Below are 13,430 nucleotides of genomic sequence, written 5' to 3'. Positions count from 1 at the left end.
TTTACCATTCTGACTTCGTCGAAGACCAGTGGGTTGTGGTGTGGTGAGTGGACCAGGACTGCTACCTTTAGGAGTACTTGCCCGTGGCCAGGGGGAGGTTTCAGGACTCAGGCTGTTCAAGAACTGTGACGGACTGAATGGTAATTGTTTGATGGGCGTGGATGGAGTGGTAACGCCAGACTGTTGCTGTTGTTGGCTTATTAACAAGTAATCAGACTGGTTCATATTCTCAGGTATTTCCGTCCTCTGCTGAAGGACCTGAGTATTTCTACGTCGACGGAGAATAGGGGGTGGACTGCTCCTTTCTTTCTCCGCTATGGCTTCTGGCATTTCCTCCAGGTCTGGCATGGGCATTAGTCTAATTTCTGAATTCTTTGAACTTGTCGCTTCACCTTGTATTTGCATATCAAAATACCTATATAAATAGACGTGTTAGTAAATGGGTAACTTCATTAAATACTCCTTGAAAATTCTTATTTTTTAAACTTGTTTAATAACATACTTTGTAAAAGGTGAAATTTGTTCAGTCTTAACTCGAGAAGAACTTCCTCTTTTTGAAGGAGTATCTACTCGAGATTCGTTATTGTGCGGCCGTTCGTTCAGATTCAGGAGACCTTGGAAAGTCTGGTTATTTTGTTGATTATCCCAAGCCCTACTCCAGTCCAGCTGGTCGATACCCAGAGTATGCTGTTGCATAGTGGACACAGTTGTGGAGTTTTCGTTGTTCGCCGAATCTACCTTCAGACGACCGTGACCTGAGATTTCCTCCTCTGCTTCTTTAGAGAGCACCGACGATTCTGTAACTTTTCTCCTACCTCTTCCTGTAAGAGGAATTCACTTTTATCAAATGTTCCATTTTTTGATGATCTAACTTTTTACAAAAATATATCAATTTCAGTTAGCTAAATTAATATTCTTCTTTATCACTATTAGCTTATATTTCAATTAAAATTTGAAAATTGAAGATAAAGATTGAAAATAGGAATTAATACAGATTATTTTTCAAATTATATTCACGTGGATTTTATTTATTACATTCGTAGAAAATGTAAAGATGCAAAAATGCATATAATGCACATAATATGTAAAATCACATGAATTATCCAAATATCCAAAATACAGTCCTATTTTAGTTATAAAATATGAAAATAAAATAAAAATTTCATAAAACTATAAATTTGCATAAATATTGGCGTTCTAATAATAATATAATCAATGGATTGATAAGAACCTCTTGTGCTAGTGGGTCTACCACCATCTTCAGTTTCATATTTCCTCCTCATAGTGCTATTCCAATGATTTTTTATAGCATTATCCGTCCTGCCCGGCAGTAGTTTTGCTATTTTCGCCCATTGGTTTCCCACCCTGCGGTGAGCTTCCACAATAATCCTGTCCTCCGCCTCTGTCCACGCAGTTTTCTTGATGCCCGGATTCAAATGGTTGTGCCATCTTTCCCGACACTGCTTACCGATACGGCCCTTTAGATGTCGGGCAATTAATGTCCACTTCTTCGGTCCGTATCGTTCCACTAATTCTACTACTTTTTCGTCCTCCTGCGAACGTCACCGATCATCAGTACACGGAATGATTCGAGTACTTATGGTTGATGGATGAAACTACTGATAAGACATTAAAATTGATTCTCATGTATTTTATATACTGACTTTTCCATTTTCAATATATGACTACTTTAATATTTGTTTTTATAATTGGTATTGCCGTTTGAAAACTAGATGTCGCGACTGATATAGGATTCAGAATCTTGATTGTAAGCTTGGTGAAGTTTTGATGTAAACTGACAATAATCATTTTTAGTACAAAGATAAATTAGGAGAGAATTTTTGGGAGAAATTAGTTAAAAACCAGAGTCCAAAAATTTTAGTATTAAACCAGAACTTTACTTGTCGACTGAAAAATCTCGATTAAAGAATGTCGACTTTTCACCAGATGCGACATCCTGCTCCCTGAAAAGCAACCAAAGCGCCGTGAAAGTTCTGATCGGACGAGTTCTCACCGGAAGGCAGGTCCAACACGCGAGTAATTTCTCGAAGGCGAGGAGAAGAGTCGAAGGAAGGTAAGAGAACAAGGCGGTAGGTCGAGAGAAGGCGGCGGAAAGGAAAGGAGAAGAGGACACACGCGGAGATGATCCTCGAGTGCACCGAGGGAAAGAAGCAACGAAAACAGTGAGGAAAGGACAGAGGGGAAAGAGGATGCAACGAGGACGCTCCTACACCATGAAGAATCAGGTGCACACCAATATAGGGCCTCTTCATGACGGAGTGTACGCGACTTTCAGAGGCTTTACTTGCCCTTGGCTGTTGCCAAGTGCATTGGCACGACGACGCAGCATCTCCGCGGACCTCTCGTGGCTCTTTTTCTTGTTGCATACCCCACCGTAGCGGCCGTCGGCGGACAGAGGGAGAGAAAGAGAGCGCTGCCTCCGCTACGTGTAGGCGTACGTGTTGTGCAGGGCCGTGCCGTTATGAATTCAAACCTTCAAGCTTTAGATGCACCCAAGAAGAACCATCTTGATCGTTACTGGTGCGGAAGTGATGACCTTGGAGCGTTTTAAGTCGAAATTGGTATTTAGGTTAGGTTTTTGTTGGACAAAATTCAATTGCATAGGTTTAGGACATTGTTATTATTGATGGCAATAATAGGTCAATAGGTCTCATAGCACAGGCTCATGGTGACATCTGGTGGTCAATAGAGGAAACGCTTGATGTGTATTTACTCGGTATTTATAGACTACCTGATACAGATACATTTCTTAAAGCAGATATGAAAAACTTAAGACAGTTTCCTTGTTCCAGAGGGAAAGTTGCAAAGAACCGTTACACGATCTTCAATTCAAACGTCTCCTCTGCCAAATACGTGGACAGACCTGCCCATGATGGGTGAAGGGGTGTAACGGATCTTCACGAACTTTCGCGAAATCTGGACTGGTTGGCCATCCGGTGAAACGCAGGTTGATATAACTTAACCTTTTATTACAATGTGACTATATCAAACAAAGGTATACATATATACAACCCAAATACTAGTTACTAACGATAACATAATATTTCCTTAATTTCTATTTAGAATTTGCAATACTGAACTAGAGTTCTAAATTAGAGTAATCTTAACTTCTAAACTAGGATCTACATACATAGAATAGTAAAAGAATCAAAGATTTCTCACTTTATACAAAGGAATACAAAATAAAAAATATGTAAATTCGTCTTTACTTATAAATACCAAATAAGAATTTAATTTCATTAATTTACCTCTTTTGTCCATGGTCCTTTGACCAATTCCGGATTCACGACTTTCGCCCATCTTTGCTGACACTGAACGTCACTTCTGTCTGGGAAGTGGCCAGCTATGACATCCCATCGAAGTCCGGTCCCAAGTTGCTCGGCGTTGCTTACTAGCTGCTTCAACAGACCGTCCTGAAACCCATTTAAATGGAACATATATTACACATAGGTAGGAGCAATGTAACGCTGTAAGGTGGTAACTTAAAACTTCACATGCAATGCAAGATATTTTAACAAACATTACCTTGTCTTAAAACAGGTGCGTGTGAAGAAGATCATTGACGATTAATTGATGAGATTTGCAAGACTTGCTGTGCTAAATTCATGTTAATAATTTTACTCGTGCAATGTATACTTCCGATTTAAACATTCGAGAAAAGCATCATTTTTAGTTATGTTAATTTTTGGAGGATTTAATTTAATATCTGCAGTATAATTTTATTTTTTTTAAATTGAAAGTTCCAATTTTTTTGCAAATTAATCAGATACGTTTTTGTGAAAAATATTATGCTAAAAGTAAAAAAAAATGATGTACATATGAAGGTGAAGCTTAATTGCAACATTAACCTTTTATGATATGGATGGAATTATAATTAGAAACGAATATGGAGAAGTATAAAAGTTACAGTCTTTTTTGCAGGTTTGTTTGGCACGTTTTTATGGAAGAGATTAAACTAGAAATACGAAAAGAAAGCGAAACTGATATCGAGATGAAGCTTAATACTTTAGTATTATAACATGTACCTTTTTACTATATGAATGTGGTTGTAATTAAAAAATAATGTAGAAATGACTTTATCGTACGAAATTATAAAATGATGCAGATATTTCAAATTTCAAATACCGAGGATTACATGATACCATAGAGATACTGTAGATTCAAGAAGAGTATGGAAGAAGAAATAGGGGATAAAATATTCCAAATTTTAAAATGGATGTATGAGAATTTTCACTTGGCAATTGCATCAGATTAAAGAAGAGAATAAGAAGAGAGAGAATGAAAAAGGTCATGTAACAAATGGGATCGATAGGCCTATGTGATGTTTCCCACGGGAAACCATACGGTGCTGCCCGTTCTTTATAGCCGCGCATATGACTATGGGGTGGTCGAGGGCATCTGCCCGCGAACGTAACTCGTTGTAGAAGGTACGAAGGGTGGACCTTTTTTCGAGGCCTATGCTCATTGTATCCTCCCCTTTCGCGTTACATCCGATCAAAGTCACGGTATAATGACGCGATCACGTGTGTATTCTCTCAGCTATCAAGGTGCGTCACAGAGAAACAGGGGAAAGGAAAATAGCGTGGAACATTTTTCTTATCACGGTGACCAATGAACTTTGGTCCAGTTCAATTTCTGTAAATAGTTCCACGAAAATTCTTTTAAGGGAAATTTTGCAACACATTTCAAAAGAGATTACAAATTTTTATTATTCTTTAATCTTCTCTAGACTGAACAAATTCGCAACGTTTAAATTAGCAATCATATTTATAATTTTAGAAGTAAACAAAATCATTAATTCTTTTTGCTACTTTTTTTTTTTTTTTTTGACAGTGTTTACAACAATGAAAAAGTTTGCAACATTTGAGTTAGAGGTGCGTGTGTTGTGTATATATAATTATAAAAGTAAATAAAAAATTCAAATTTAAATGTTTCAGAATATGTAACATGGAATTTCCGATTGATTACCTCCTCTTTGGTCCACCTTCCTTTGTTTATGTGTTTTCCTTGACCATTACTGCTCGCATTTGTCGTGTTTGGATTCTGGGATTGATTGCTGGCTCCACGACAAGCAATGACGTTGTACTCGTTGTCAGACTCTCCCCCGCTACTAGAATCGTAACCAGAGCGCGATCTAGAGAAACAAAAAGAACATTGTTTTTCAGTAACTTGAAAATCATAAACGTGAAATTCGTAATAAAAGTATATCACAATTGAAGTTTGATTTACAATAATGTTTACACCTCAAGAAAAATATTTTTCCAAATATGTATTTATTAAACTTAAAATTAAAATTTACAAATGTAGATTTTAATCTGGAATGGTCACAAATACTTTTCTAATAATTGTTATTTCATTTATTTCATTTCTTAGAGAAATAAAAGTGAAGAAAGTGTAACAACATGTTAAAGCCAAAATCTAGTTTTGATTAATATTTTATAACAATATTGAAACTAGAATGTGATACATAAGAAATCTTTCTTCAACAAAAATTCTCACACTGACGTTACGAATTCTTTTTTTTTTTACAATACAATCCAATTTGAAGATGAGTGTGGTTCAAGAGGGATGTAACAATTCGCGAAAAAATCGAACGTGCGAACGTGTAACGGATATAGCTATTTTTTTTTGTCCGTACAAAGGCGAAGACGGGAAATCATGGATGGCTGACCATCCATCCTGCGCGCGCTTCTTCCTCTTCTTTGTCGAAGGAACTATCGCGCACTCACCACCCCTTTGTTCTTCACCCTTTCCTAAAACCGCCAACCAAGAGGCAATCTTGACCACAGTCTGGCCAGTGTCAGTTTTTGCGGTTACAAATGGTTTGTTCCTTCATCATCTTCAAGGATTTCCTGTCTACTTCTTCCGCAAATGATCGTTATTCATTCCCGTCCCCCCTCTCACACTATTCTTAATTTCTTCTCTTTACGAAAGGCTCTTGGTAAAACTTAAAAAGAAAGGTAGAATCACCCATTTTTTTACTCAATTTGTCATTCTTCTTATACATTTCTTCTTATTCAGTTTGTATTTATTATTTACATAAATGTTTTTCTTTTATATATTTTTCATGATAGAAAGCTGAAAGAGCGTGCCACTCTACCCGGAAGTAACTTACACATACAGTAGATATATATAACTTTATTACAGATGAAAGAGTTCACTGTATCTGTCAAGGTCATCTGCAATAATTTCATCAATCAAAACTCTTTTAACCTCAATTTTTTACAGGATGTTCCTTATTTTGAATTTAATGGTATTCGTTCCAGCCAATCAGAAGTACTTTAAGAAAACACTTTTGATTATTAATTTTTATTACTTTAAACTCTTAAAAAACGATTATTGAGAGAAAGATTCTATCTCAAAAATTTTGTCTAATATTTAATTACTCGTTTAATAATCTCCGTTGTATTTGTTTAATTCCTTGCTCATTTTTCTAAGAAAATAATAGTACCATATAAGTGTAGTAAAATGACTTCAAAAGGAGCCTCTTTGACTAATGTGTAGAAAGTTTCACATTCGTGGAAAGGCAACAGAGCTGATATTACACAATAATCCATCGTCAAGTGCAATTAGCCAACAGTTGGCTGCACGTTATACCAACGTATTTACATTCCAGCCACTGTGGAGTCTATGTTTGCCGGATGACGTAATTTGACGACGATAACTGGTCAGCTCGAGATGAAACACACACGTATGTATATAACGTTATGTACTCCTCCACATAGAGAAATCAAACGCAACGGTCCGAATGCTTGTTATGTTTACTGTTTCAGGCAGGCCACGACCGGCATTTCCGCTGCACGCAGCTATATCGTGCGAGCCTTCACCAAACGGCGCTCGTTTAACCCCTTTGTTCCGTCAGAGTACGCTGCAAAGACACCGCAGCGGCGCCCGAGCGAAACCGAGCACAAAAGTTCACTATACCGAACCGTTGGTCATTGTTCTGACACAATTATTTCGAATTAACATGCAGAAAATGATGTAATATGATCTCCAATATTTTAAACAGACCTATTACACTTGACATTGCTGGATACAGTTTGGAATCATTGTATATTTTATGGGAATCAAGAATTTAAAACAAGTTTTAATTGGAATTCTATTAGTTTAGAAAATATTTTTATCAAAGATTTATTAAAATAAAGAAAATGTAACTAAAGTTATATAATGATAAATATAATAAATATTAATAACTATAACTATTCCTAATTTTCATTTTCACGTCAATTATACGTGACGAATTCATTCTGCGTTCCCATGTATCAAAAGATGTGCCATCATCCTTATTAGTACTAAAATATCATAACCTTTATACTACCGAAACAAATCAAAAAGCCATTAATACAACCGATAAGCTGACAGCTGAAGTTTTTTTTCTATAATCCTAGCGTTAAATTTGCAAATTAGACTCGTCTTTCGAAATTTAATTATAATATAACAAACTCACTAATTGATGGAAGCGCAACGGCAAGAAATAATTGCTGCCTATTACAGCGATATGGTAAAAGTAGGATTCCAGCACCGGAAATTACCAGTTACCCTTGAATCCTTAATTAACAAATTTTGATTGACTCACCGTGATTGATTATAATCTTTACTAATAATGGATGCTACTATTTTTTTTATTATTATTTATTGCTATTTAATAATTGATATATATTTTACTATTATTTGGTAATCTTTATTTCGATCAACTAAGAAGCAATATAGAGCCGAGGGGTATCTCTGTAGGCTCAGGGCGGAAAATAATGACAACGATAAGGTTCACCAACCATCTGCGTTTCGCATATGTTTATATGACGCGTATACTTGTGGCATCCTACCAGCGCTATCGTTCCATAACCTTCCATTGTAAGTACTTCATTGCCAGATACATACATACATGCATACACATATCATATAGCCACCTTCTTCTCTCGGTACGCGCAGCTGCTTGTTGGTGAGACAGAAAGAAAGGGGCGAACGCACTAGGGTGAAAAAGTACCAAAGAGCATGAAAAGAGAATCACTAAATTTGCTTATACTCTATTAGGCTTCACTTATCATGAATTCAAAAATGTTTCGCCAATGGAAGGTTTACGACATGCCCCTTTTATCTTTACATTTGTTATTTGTACTAGTATGTGTACACAAGTGTGTTTTGAAAGCGATCATTTTGTTATTAAACCATGTTTTCTTTTCGTGTCGTATCGATGTCCAACAACGAAAGCAGCGATCACTATCCCAGTGAAACTTCTTGGAATCCTTCATCCATCACCGAAGTAGGTATCGAGATAAGGAAACGAAAGTACTTATGTATATAAGTCCCATGAAAGTCAGCGGCAAATCAGGCGTCACTAGTTTACATTTCATTAAACCACTAAGGGCAGTGAAATAATGCGTACAAAATATGTAAACGAAAAATTATTCCACGTAAACTCACAATACGCACCGAATTTGAAGATCTGAAAATCCGAAAATCTGAAGATCTCAAAATTTAAAAGTTCGAAAGTTTGAAAATCTGAAAATAAACTGTTACCTTAGCGCAATATTAATCCTTATTGAGACAAAAAATCTCACAATTCTTTCTCGTCTCGATTAAGCGTCTATTTAACAACCAATAAAATCTTGAATATAACCAATAGAAATTCCTCTTTTTATCCCTTCCAGTTGTTTCTTGGCCTTAAAAGACCGATACCATGGAACACGCATGCGCATATTTACTCAGGCAAGCACGTGGCAACCGTGCTACTACAGGAAACGCGTTTTCAACTTCGCAGCTGTTTTCACGTCGGTGAGAGAAATTCGTATAAAACGCAATTGATACACTCTGTAATTGAGCTTTTAATTGGCGGAGGCTAGCAATGCAATCTTCGCTGCCCGAATACGATGACTTTCTGCAGGTGCACAGATGTTTACGTTCCCGGCTGTAGACAAGTCGGGAATACGTTATGAAGCGTTCACTCACGAGGGAATGCTAGGAACTGAAAGGGGAGTGCCGCCGTTCAGGTGGAATGTCTCCTGCATACAGGACGTGTCGCTTAAAAAAAGTGAACACTGCAAAATTCGTGAAACTATGCAAACAAATACTTGCCGGTGATTTGTCGCTCGACTTGCACGTGACAGGGTTGATTGAGCAACCATATTGACTTTTATATACCTTCTTTTAACAGAGCTTTTAAAATTTAAAGCCTCATCATTCAAATTTATAGACAGGATTTTGGAGGTTAGACACCATTTCTGTCAAGATTATATTATTGTAAATCGTAAGGGAATATATTTGTTCATAATTGTGATTTAAGTAAGATTAGTAATATTTATATATAGTTGCACACGCAAAAATGGTTTCCCAAAATTTGAATAATATTGTCATAGTAATAAATGGACTATAGATAATAATATTTGTTATAGAAAAGAACCGACTTACAGGCGATGAATTTCAATGCCTAGAATGTCATAGACTTCCATGACATGTCGAGGTGTCTAATCGCGGTATATCTCTTCACAACGTGTCTTCCATGAGAATTTGCTAGATACACAGTCAAGCTGATACCAGCCATATTTGAATTCGTAAGTTGACAGACTCTTAAATGTCATTTCTACGAAAAATAGCTATTAATAATGTTAAAAAACATAACTAATATTAGACATAAAATATATTTAAATGTATACACGGGTAAAATTTTATATATTATAATAGAATAATATTCCTGGTGCGCATGCGCAGTTACAATAACAATCACATAGAACAATTGAACAACCCTTTTTTCGGGTGCAGTAGAATTTCCATGAAAACAAATCCTCAGAATACAAGAATGGAATGCACGAATCGCATTTTTGTGCATCCTCCTTTTCACTTTCTACTTTGTATGACTAAACGAGAGTCTGGAGCGGAGGCAGAACGTGCGCAGAATGGTGGAACGTCTGTCCGGTATTCGACTGGGCTTCATTCAAATTTGAAAGTAAGAATGGAGAAGACGGTGCGAACCACGTGCACTTGATACACCTCGTCACGTGTGAACCAATACGTCATAAATGTACGAAACACATGAATTATTTTTCCACAACACACAATTATTAAAATACTTTAATAAACGAAATATGCTAAAAGAACAAAAATGTGAATAATTATCATTATTCAATTTATCAAAAAGTTCATACCATCAGTGAAAAAATGTTCAGAATGGGGAAGAAAGAATAAATTAGCGAATGAGATAGAATAAACAAAAGAAGGAGACAGGAAGACTGTTAAAAAAGAGAACACACTATATTTTGCCACGTTCCGATGTCTCTTGGTCCAGCTTTCGCGACCAACTCTTTACTACCTACTTAGTCGTGACGCGCGAAAAAAAAGGACAGAAATATCGCTGGGAATCGCAAATACACAGTCGGAGACGATCGGTATCCGTTCCTCCTCCTTTTTTTCACTCGCGTTATGTAAAGGCTTTCGCCTTCGTGGAAGTTCTAACGGTCGCGGATATCCTTGAGTTTAAATCCCGAGACACGTGGCTAGACGCAGGACTTCCTCCGGCATTCTCACGATCCGCGAAAATATGTGCGCACATCGTATATACATATGTATGTATATGTACACCACGGTGCGATAGCCGAGAGAGGTTATATAGATAGAAAGAATCAGCACTGTGCGAACGTACGATGTTTGTTAACCCTGAATGGTGGTGGTGTGATTCCCTTCACGCCTCACCACGTCGAAAGTATCGCGAATAAATTACAAAAATGACCGCTGTCATGAATATTTATACGGAACAGACATCTAACGTTTTTTTATTGATGACGATTGCGAAAAACGATGTAGGATGAGATCGGTCATCGTTCGAGATACCATCAAATTGATTTAACTTGTAAAGCAATCAAGCACGAAGCATATGTAATATAGTGACGAAACTGAGTACTTAAAATTTGATGGCACTGATAATCATACTATTTTAATTTTTGTAGTCGATCCTAATTAATTGTAGAATCTGTTTCTTTCCATTTCTATCTTTATTTTATTTATGTAATCCAAATGTGGAATTTTGGTAAAAAGATTGGTAGATAAAATGGTCAAAAATAGTGTAAAAAAAAGGAAACGGAAGCAGACGGAATGCTGAAAAAAGATGCGGGAGCGATAAGTCGAAGAAAGGGCACGTGGACAGGCGAAGAATAACTGATAAAATCATCACGATTTTGCCTAACACGTGACACTCGCGGTGGAAACAAGGGACAAGCGAAACGACTCAACCGAGACACTCATTAATCAATTTAGGACACTAACTCCATACGTGGAGTAAATGGGGTGATAGAGAGGGAACACAGAGAAAGAGAGAGAGAGAGCAGAATTCGAAGGGAACATGCGACAGAACAGGGTGCGAATGAGAACGCAAAAGGAAGATAGGAATAAGTAGTGGTGACACAGGAAAGAGAAGGGTAATACGCTAGCGGATCACGTCGGATTTTATATCTTCCTATCCTCTTACCTCGGTGCTTCTCACTTCCTGTTTGGTCAAAAGGGTAATTGTAATTTCCTGACCTAACCGCTAAAACTTCTACAGGACGCACAAATTATGATCCAAAGAAAAATGAAAAGTAAAGAAGGAAAATTAAGTGGGTTTTCATTGTATGATAATTTACCAACTAATAATACCATTAGTAATATTAGCAAGTGCCAAATTGTAGGTTATAGACAATTACTATATAGCGCCAAAATTTCAATCGAGTAGTACTATCAACTGTCTTATAATTTGTAGAATTGATCTGTGTAAAACAACACTTGTTTTATTGTCAAATTTGTTACTGGTATGCACAATAATATTAGCACTCGTAATTTATAACTTGTAATTTGTAAGATTTTACTAATTAAGATTTTTTATTAAGATAATTAAGATTTAAGAATTAAGAATTAAGATAATTTGTAAGATTTACTAATTCTTCAAGAGACCTCAGATTATTTTGATGAAACAAATTAAATAGAAGACTGGCAATATTTTAACTTCGGTAAACTCTAATGAATAATTCTACCTCAATACATTTGTAATGATACATTTATGTAGAAATGTTTTGTTTTAGAAATTCGCACGAATTGAGAATACAAGAGTCAAACCCACCTCTCCTCCCCCCGTTTCTTTCAAGTTTAGCTGTCAAGCGAATTGAACGTATCGGTTGCTAAGCTCCCTTCTCTCCCCAAATCAGCATGCGAAACTACTGTCGGAGGTCGAGGACGTCCGGTCAAAATTTCCAATCGGCTGGTTTAACCTCGGCGACAAGAAAGCGCCGTGCCGTAGTTGCGAGGCGAAATGAATGAACAAGCTCTCACACTTAGCGTTTACTTGAAAGGTGGCGACACAAGCAGGTGCTGTGCCACAGCTGTCCCCTTTGTCTAGGACTTCGGACGCTATATGACTAAAGTGGTCTGTATGATCTCAATGACAATTATTCCAATGAAATTCGATAACTATTATCTTCATTAAGATTTATACTTTCACATGTGTTGTTTCCTAATCTTAAGATATGTAGACTTAAAATTTTTACTCATTTGGTTAATTATTAGCATCAATAATATCTAACAAGAATATTATGGAAAATTATAGTTTTTGTTAGCGGATATTGAATCTTAAGATAGAGAATACTTTTAATTTCAATATTTACTTCCAACTACAGAAGACTATTCTAAGACTATTCTAACCATATAAGATTTATGAAATTACTTGTTAAGTATAGAGGGCAAAAAAACTATTCGGTACTTAAGGATTTAACAAATATTAAATCATTTACACCCAACAATACTTACCCAACAATATTTGTGGACCAAAAAGTCCATAAATCATGTTTGTGACAGATACCGACTTACGGTAAATATCGTCCCAACTTAGTGTATTTTTCATTACATCGATCGGTTCATCGAAGAAACAAGGTGTTACCAAGGCAACGAGGTAAATCTTGGTGAATTTCAGATAATAAATACCTATTGACCCAACAGAACGCGGTAAGAAGAGGGTTAACGAAACTATTCACCGAACGATATTGCATCGTGGATACGCGATTACACGTTCATTTCCCCCTCTTCGAATTTTCGAGTTTCACGACGAAAATCGAGCGTCTCGTGAGAAAGGGAGAGAAAAAAGAAACCCATCGTGGCTACGCACACCGCGACTATGGACATCTGCCGAAGTTCCGAACTTTCCCCTCTTTTTGACCACTTCCTTGCGAGTTGTCTGCCGTATTCTCGTCCCCCCTCTTTTACCCCATCGTTTGCAACGAGCAGCCCTAAGGCTAGCAATCTTCCTTTTTCTTTCTTTCACCTTCCTTCCTTCCGTCCGCCTGTTGCTCGTCACGCAACAATAAGGTTATTGCGCGAACCAGCCGATGTCCCTTCTTAAGTAATGTCCACTGCTTGTGTGTCCCATGGTCATGGTTCGTCGGAAAAAGCCAGAC

The 13,430-nt window shown here is 36.9% G+C and overlaps 1 protein-coding gene and 2 long non-coding RNA genes across 12 annotated transcripts in view; 1 reads left to right on the top strand and 2 right to left on the bottom strand.

Annotated features, from left to right (window-relative positions):
• Positions 1-13,430, bottom strand: part of Myb (proto-oncogene like protein Myb) — a 40,272-nt gene that overhangs the window by 4,380 nt on the left and 22,462 nt on the right. For 4 of the 5 annotated variants that reach the window (XM_069112731.1, XM_069112712.1, XM_069112741.1 and 1 more), the window contains 5 exons: positions 4,990-5,155; positions 3,270-3,434; positions 1,232-1,553; positions 503-821; positions 6-415 (listed from right to left, as the gene is read on the bottom strand). In XM_069112731.1, coding sequence (XP_068968832.1) covers positions 6-415; positions 503-821; positions 1,232-1,553; positions 3,270-3,434; positions 4,990-5,155 — 1,382 coding nt within the window. Of the gene's footprint in view, positions 1-5; positions 416-502; positions 822-1,231; positions 1,554-2,309; positions 2,438-3,269; positions 3,435-4,989; positions 5,156-13,430 lie in introns of those variants that run through there. The other variant, XM_069112749.1, reaches the window with a different exon arrangement.
• LOC138179794 (uncharacterized) lies at positions 2,452-4,995 on the top strand. 6 transcript variants are annotated; one of them, XR_011173127.1, is made up of 5 exons: positions 2,452-2,590; positions 2,661-2,737; positions 2,814-2,968; positions 3,358-3,561; positions 3,943-4,995. It is a non-coding gene; the product is annotated as an uncharacterized LOC138179794 (long non-coding RNA). The 6 variants fall into 6 exon arrangements; XR_011173125.1 differs by having other exon boundaries at positions 2,800-2,968; XR_011173123.1 differs by lacking the exon at positions 2,452-2,590 and having other exon boundaries at positions 2,599-2,737; positions 2,800-2,968; positions 3,358-3,471.
• LOC138190218 (uncharacterized) lies at positions 7,284-10,949 on the bottom strand. The gene is made up of 3 exons (XR_011176234.1): positions 9,427-10,949; positions 8,539-9,239; positions 7,284-8,464 (listed from the first exon to the last, which is right to left on the bottom strand). It is a non-coding gene; the product is annotated as an uncharacterized LOC138190218 (long non-coding RNA).

The sequence above is a fragment of the Bombus flavifrons genome, chromosome 1 (genome assembly GCF_040668555.2).
Source record: "Bombus flavifrons isolate JBK064 chromosome 1, iyBomFlav1_principal, whole genome shotgun sequence".
Taxonomy (NCBI): Eukaryota; Metazoa; Arthropoda; class Insecta; order Hymenoptera; family Apidae; genus Bombus; species Bombus flavifrons.
Note: the sequence above shows the minus strand (reverse complement) of the source record. Positions and strands in the feature narration are given on the sequence as shown.